At 37.3% G+C, this 7,667-nt stretch overlaps 1 protein-coding gene across 1 annotated transcript in view; it reads right to left on the bottom strand.

Annotated features, from left to right (window-relative positions):
- The window catches only part of MPPED1 (metallophosphoesterase domain containing 1), a 50,671-nt gene extending 48,295 nt beyond the window's left edge, over positions 1-2,376 (bottom strand). Inside the window, exon 1 of the mRNA XM_010177252.1 lies at positions 2,112-2,376. Within this exon, the coding sequence (XP_010175554.1) occupies positions 2,112-2,263 (152 nt within the window). The 5' untranslated portion in view covers positions 2,264-2,376. The remainder of the gene's footprint in view (positions 1-2,111) is intronic.
- Between the last annotated feature and the right edge of the window lie 5,291 nt (positions 2,377-7,667).

Raw genomic sequence — 7,667 nt, 5'->3', positions numbered from 1 at the left:
GAATGCCAGACTAAGGTGGGTCTACGAAGGGCTGTCAGCATGTTATGGGTGCTAAAAAGTGAAACAAGAAATATAAAACTGTACAGAAGACCAAGGAAGAGCTGCAAGATTGAATTCAGAAGAAAAGGAGCACCAAGAAACCCCTGTGGTTAAAGTAGTTTACCACAAGTTCAGATGTTAACAGGTTTATGTGAAATCTGTTTATGATTTCCTAAAACATCACTAATCTAGGAATTCTGAACTATACACAAAGACAAGGCAAAACCCTCATGCCCCCGAAGTTAAGGATAAAACTCACATGGACTAAAGCAGGGCTAAGATTTCAGCCATAACAATCATGTGAATAAAAGGTGCTTTTGTTACACTTTTTATGTCTACTTTTCCCGTCTTTGTTATTATTCTATTCATTGGTAGGAGGCAAAAGCAATCCTGCTGGTATTCAGAAACATTATTTACAATTTACAAGAGAAAGCACAGGTCAGATTGTGGTAAATGTTTCAATTGATTTAGCCTGTTTTTCTATTTGCACAACTTCTTCAATAGTATTAATCATTCATGAGAGACTGCTAAACTCTTCTGAGGAACCATTTTCTAAGGATAGCTTATTTTCAACTACTTGTTTAGGTGGTGAACTTCTATCATGCAAGTTGATTGTCTAAGCCCTCCAAGCAATATGAATTGTTACTAGTTAGAAGTTTAAACAGCATATTGTTGAGTACCAAGTGGATACTAATAAATAACTAAAAAACATTTACGCTTTTAAGACCAATGAACAAATTCATGAGTGCCCAGGAACTGCCTGAATATTCACAAAGAATGGCTAAGCCTCGACAAATAAAGCAACCTGCATTTGGCATTTTCATTTGTAGAAGTATTTCTGAACCCACATTTGTTTGTTTGTACTTTTGCTACCATTTGCCAGCTCTATAAACAAAAGATGTTTCCCAGTGCTAACACTCAATTCATTTTACTGTTTGCATTTCAATAGTACCTAAAAACCCCCAACACAGACCATCAGCTAATACACTGCCCCCAAAAACTGAGTGTTTGCTCACCACTCTGATATATCTTAGTCTGCAGATTTTTTTAATATAGTATCTAATTTATGACAAAGAAAGTACATAAGCATTCACTAAACAGACACATAGCATTCAACCAATCATAACTGCTGAGTTTTTTAACTGCAGAAATCATGGCCTCTGTTTGTAAATTACCAAATCATATGAAACACCAAAAAACGTGAATGAGGTGATTATTTCTTCAGTATTCCTAAAGGAAAAAGTTTCCTTTAAAAGAATGAAAACCAGCCTTCTGATCTAAAGATAAAGCTGCTTCTCTCTTTAATAAACACAATAAAATGGTGCAGACATTTTTATTCCCTATAAAAATATTTTACAGTAGAATTTTTATACTTAATTTATTTCTAATAGCTTTACTGTTTTGTTCTTCCTTCTGGCTTTAAACTTTATGGCAAGTTTCATTTTGTAATTATAATTCTCCACTTTATATTACAAGTAAATCATTTAGAGCAGTTAATTTTACTGATGTCATTATATAAGAAGTTAGAAACAAACACATTATTTTAATTACTCTTTAAGCACTTGGCATCTTCAGCACATCGGTATGAAAGTAAGTTGTCGGATGGGTGCCCACACTATTTTATTTATTGATGTGATTTTTCCCTTGTATGTAGCTGTAATATAACTAACCAAACAGTATGTGTTGTACAGATACAGGCTTTGTATTTTCAACAGCTATTTATGTCAATAAGAAAGTGTACAATGCAAACAAACATTATTGAGATTGCAGAAAGTATCATCCTTGTAGCATCTCTTATTTTATTACCACTGCTTGTTGTTTATGTCTCTTTTTAATATGTAAGTATTACGTCTTAAAGTTATGCTAGCGGAGTGATCTTTCTCCCATCCTTTGACAAAGTACTTATACTTTTCAAATGGACTGATTTTGTATCATTATAGTAATTATTATTAGAAAGGCAGAAAAACTGTGTTCTTTGAATTATTTTTGAGTGGTCCATCAAATTCCACACTGACAAGGCAATAACAATTCAGAAGGCTGTGCTAGAGCAATAACAAAACTATAATACTTACATTTGCACATGTGGGGGCTGAAAACGTCCCTGGTTAATGTTGTAGAACGTGAAAGCTTGTGTGGGGTTAGAGCTGTACTCATCCACTTCAATTATGAGTCTACTGTGCTGATGCCTTCTAGCTGCCATAATGTGCGACTGGGAGAAAGCCATGCTTGCGCTGTGTAGTTGGCTTTTTCAGGCAATCATATCTGCTATCTTCCTACATCGACAGAAGAAGACCATGACATCTCCTTTCCTAATCAGCACACTCCCCTTTGAAAAACCTGAAAGCAGATTGAAGAGATGGAGCATAACTGTTTGACAGTTAATCTGTTTGGAATTTGCTTTATTTAATACGCAATGAAGATGAAGGGGGCATATGGAGGGATGAAGACACACAGCTCAAAGAACTCATCACAAACCTTTCCGACTCAGCAATTTGACAAACATACTTTAGTTGGGGGTGGGAAGCAGGAAGTAGAAGTAAACTTGCTCAAGAACACAGGGGCAACTTGCTCAAGTATTTCAGACATTTAATTCAAACCTAAAAGACAATGCAGTCATTCTTCAGAATGCCATGTCAAATAATAACGTTCCTTCAACACAACCATTTTCTTTCCTTCCTTTTTTTATTGCATTGCTGAATGTTTACTCCCCATCCTCCTTCAAAAAAGCCCCATCAAACCTGAAATTGAATACATGGCTGTGCACGACTAAAATGTGAATTAATTAACTAAGAATCAGTCTAACCAATTCTTCAGCAAGTCTGTGCCATTTATTTCAGGGAAGCATTGCAAGTGGTTGTTCTTTACATCCTAAGGGACAGAGCAAACGGCCTCCTGTGCACTTGCTCCTCATTTTATAGTATCCATGAAGGAACTCCTGACACAGACATAAAGGGCTCCCCCCTTCAAACACATTCTCTTCTCACTCAGCACTAGCTCACCCAACATTCTGGATTCACTGGAAAAGAAAGTGATTCAAAGGCTAGCACACAGTTAAATGTTATTAAATATTTTTAAAAAAGTAAAATCCATACAGGTTGATGTTTGGGAATAAATTTTTCCCTGAAGGTTATTCAAGTCTAAAACAGCAGCACTGAAAATGAGCAGAGGAATAGCAAAGTGAAACCAACTGTAATGCAAAGAGTATCCCCTAGAAACAGCAGAAAGTAATTTAAATGTGAATTTTACTTTTATTTCCCAGTTTTAATAAAAAATGGTTAATAAGCTATAAAGCTGGGTACTTCTACAGTATAATTCTGCATCTTTTTTAGAAGTTGTCTGCCTTAAATATTTACTTTCATGCAAGCGAGGGCTCTTTCTTCTAGGGAATATAAATAATCTGCTTCAGGAGATGTTTTTCATGAAAAGCCATTCTAGAATGCAGCAATTCACTTAATATGTGCAGTTTCTGGAAAGCAGGACTAGGAGCATTTTATGTGACCTTGGTGATATGCCTTACTTCCATTATGAAGGGACCACTGCCAAGAGTGATGGATGGGGAAGTTCTTCATAGTCACTCAAATTTTTAAAGCGATTTACAGGTACTTTGTTTCAATCCAATTCTAGTAGCAGTCAAGCACCTAAGCATCTTTAAAAATCTGGGCTTCAGTCCTTCGCTTAACTACTACAGATGTGAAGTGCTCCAAGAAGTGGCAGTGTATTTTTGTTTTGGGAAATCTTGTCCTTAGGAAACTGAAATGAGAGATTCAGCTCAGTTTTGTTACTTGCTGAATGGCTGTAAAATGACGACAACTTGCTGTCACTAACAACTTGCAGGAAAACAGTCTGAGAACTGAAAACTAGTCTCTCCTAGAACTGAGTGGCAAGGAAATGGTAGAATAACCACAAAGAAAATTTTGGATTTTAAACACTCTCAGCTGCCACGTTCAGGCTGCGGAACAAGCAGCAGCACAAAAGAATGTGCCGGAGCAGGGGGAGGGAAGGGAGGCACGAACCTTGTAAGAATAATCAAGTACAAATTGCTGCATTTAGGAAATAAGAAATTACGATGGCAGATGTGAAGAACCCTCCCTGAGGAGCTTCCTGTATTAAATGATGCATTTGTAAAGAAGTTTGAATAGGCAAGGTCAGAGATTTTATAGGGGGCAAACTGTTCGAAGTGAACCTACTTCTCTTTGAAATAAACTATTAGAACTGGTGACCTCTAGAAATATTCTCTAGTAAAATTAATAATTTATGATTCCACAGCTCTGCATAAAGATTTCAAACTACCCAAAAAACACAGCCTTTGTTTTGTAATTCAGGGATTACGCCCACTTTACTCACAACTGAACTGCAGTTACAAAGGAGTTAAGGCACTGCCTTAGGGACCCAAAATCTCCCTTTGGCCTTAGTACATTCTCAGGAGCTCACAGCAGCCGAGAAACCACCTTCTGTCAGCCTCATCTTTGGGTCCTGTCTTTTATGACTCCTCTCAAGTTATACATCAAATCTGCTCCAGAAAGAGCAGATGTTTGCAAAACCAGGACAGTACCCCAATATCCACTCTTAAGCTGGAAAATACCACTTACCAACACAAACTAACTAAAAGAACAAATTTGTAAACAGAAACACACCACAGCCAGCATACCACTGATATTCCCTTCAGTGCTGAAGAGTTCTTTTAATCAGGGACTCAATCCATGCACATGGCAGAATGTGTGGATCACACCATTAGGCTTGAGAGGATGCTAGCCACAGACATTCAGCAATAAGTTCACCGTATAAACATGTAGAAAATGGGAAGACAACATATTTCACTTGAGGTAAGAAAAAAAAAAAAGGGGGAAAAAAAAGAGATGCCACAGCACTGCTAAGCTGTCTGCCAAATGACAGTCACCCAACGTCAATCCTGGACACATAAAAAGCATCCAAGACTGGAGAAGAAAAGCAAGAGCCAGATCTTGCAATAAATATAAAATAACTAGCAATCATACGAATACCCTGTGCTAAACAAAAATCAGATATGTAACACATAATCAGTAAGCATAATTCAATAGCAAGCTTAATTCAAGCTCATTTCAGAAACATACACAGATGTCTTTGAACCTTACCTTTCAGTCTAGGATTTTCTTCCTGCATTAAGTGGTTGGCTGACTACTAACGTTCTTGGTGTTCGACAGAACAAGCTGTCTCGTTCCAGCTTGACTGATAACCAGACTGACACCCATTACTCCCCTCTTTCTGTTTCCATTTTCAATAGTCCCCCAAATAATAACTTTTTCTTTCTTTTAATATTCTGAAATGTCTTCCTTTCCCAAATCAGAACATAAAATGCAGCAGGGAAATAATTATCTGCATCTATAGTACCCAAGTTTTAAAATCATATGCCCAGCATTAACAACACAGAACATTAAGACTCAAATTCCCACAGCAACAACATGCTAACCATCCTCTTCCCCCAGACTTATGGAGCTGCGGGATGTCTGCCAGGGAAAAAGAGAGAAATGTAAAAAGGACTGCAAGAACATGAATACTAAAATAAATATCACAAACCTGGCTGTTAGAATCACAGACTGAGAAAAAGCTATTAAATCAGCTAAGCCATCTTCTTACTGATGGCAGGAACATTCTCCATACATTATTTTTCTGCTGCTTTCTCCAGCACCTATTCAAATGTTCACAGAGCTCTGACCCAAAGCCCATTGTGTACAATGGACACTGCTCCACCATCTTCAGAAGGCTTTGCATCAGGTCATAAACTATGTGGACTGCAACATCTCTCCTGAGGAATTACTGGACTAGCGAGGTGCTTGAACCTAGACATAAATATAAATCCTTTTGATGAGGTCCTAATAAATATTTGTATTAAGATTTTTTACATTTTCAGACTGAAATTTCTTGTATTTTCATCTCACAGCCTTCTTGTATAACTGGCACAATTACTTCCCTTTTACATGAATTTTCCAGCCTATTTATGCAACCTATTTATCTTTTTTTCCATTTCAAGACAATGTTTTATTTTAATCTGACATTTTCACTCACAGATTCTGCTTTATTCTGTTTATCCTTCAGTTCACTCTCATGTCCACTCTCTCGCCACATCTTATTCCATCTTCCCCACTGTTTCTTCCATTATCTACCCTTTGTCTCAAGCCTAAAAACAACGACACTTCTTGAAAATTATCCCAGCAACACAAAATATGAATCTAGACCTGAAAACAACATGGCTCAAGCAGATGTCAATGAAATAACAATTAGAAACCAAGATAAAATACTGATGCTTACGATGATAATAAAAAAGAAGTTATAAATTAAGAGATAAAACTGAAGGAGTTCATCTGTTGAGCAATGAACTTGGGTTACAAAAAACATGGAGGTGAAGAAGCACAACATGGCTATAGCATACCCCAGCAAGAGCTGAAGAGAGGCAGTTGCCAGATTTTGCACTAATAACAGTGAGATAACATAAAGATAGAAGAGGATGCTGGGACTCTCAGAAGTACCAAGATCAGTGGCAAAGAGATAGCTATAGAAAACATGTTAGTTTTGTTCAGAGAGTCTCACAAGCTGGGATTTCGGGAGGCAATGAAGAAATTAAATGTAGTATCAAAGGGGAAAAAAAGAGTTTTCATGCAGCTATAAAACATCAAAGTCATATTTTTTCAGGGAAAGACAGTAAGACAACAGCAGTAAAATATCTTAAAGAAGAGTGTGAGAGTTTGAGATAGACTGCAAAGTGACACACCTGCTTCTCGTGCAAATCTTGGATACTGTTAATCAGAAACTCTTCCAAGAGCTTTATCAAGGGTTCGGGTCTCCCCCTACACTGCTCTTCATAAACTGTCAAATCATCCTTTGCACAGGGCAGTAGACCCTTTATTTAAAGCCAAAAATGTGCTACAGAGTATTCTGCAGCAATGGTCCCAATTGCTACATAACTGCTAGAGACTGGCTTCATTATCACAAATTACCATTTTTATTTTAAGCCCCTCTCCCAGCAAAAAGCCTGTTAGAGACTGACCAGCAATAAATGAACATACTGGAATCAGTAAAGCAATCACTTACTATGAGAAATAGGCTGAAAATGCTGAAGGTTTTTTGCTGTCTAAAATGCCCATTTCAGATACTCCAGATAGAAGACAATCAATGGAATTAGTCTGCTATCTTCAGTTCTGCCATCGGGAAATGAATACTGAAATAATCCTAAAAAGGCATTATTCTGTGGGAAAGGATGAGCCAGGCAAATCACTCTGCAGATGAAAGCCTCTCCAAAGGGATACACTCTCCTCTTCCTTCTCTTCATTTTCTGAAACAGAGTGCAAGTCTTGGCAAACCAAAACCACCAAGTCTCCCCTTAGCAGACTGGTTTGGACTCACTTGGCAAATGAGGACTTTAAAGTGAAGGCGGCATAATCAAATGTCATCAAGATGCTTGTAGATTTTGAGGTCGATCATGCACATTTCTACTGATGGAATCATTAGGCTTTTTAAATGAACATGATTTGTCGTACACAGAAATATTTCCCATTGCATTTTAAAAATAAGCAAATAAAACTGCACTGTATTGAAGTGAAATACGCACTTACAAGCCCCCTTTTCCCAAAGCAAATGCTTTATGTACCTGCAAT

This window comes from Antrostomus carolinensis, unplaced genomic scaffold (assembly GCF_000700745.2).
Source record: "Antrostomus carolinensis isolate BGI_N321 unplaced genomic scaffold, ASM70074v2 scaffold6811, whole genome shotgun sequence".
NCBI classification, from domain to species: domain Eukaryota; kingdom Metazoa; phylum Chordata; class Aves; order Caprimulgiformes; family Caprimulgidae; genus Antrostomus; species Antrostomus carolinensis.
Note: the sequence above shows the minus strand (reverse complement) of the source record. Positions and strands in the feature narration are given on the sequence as shown.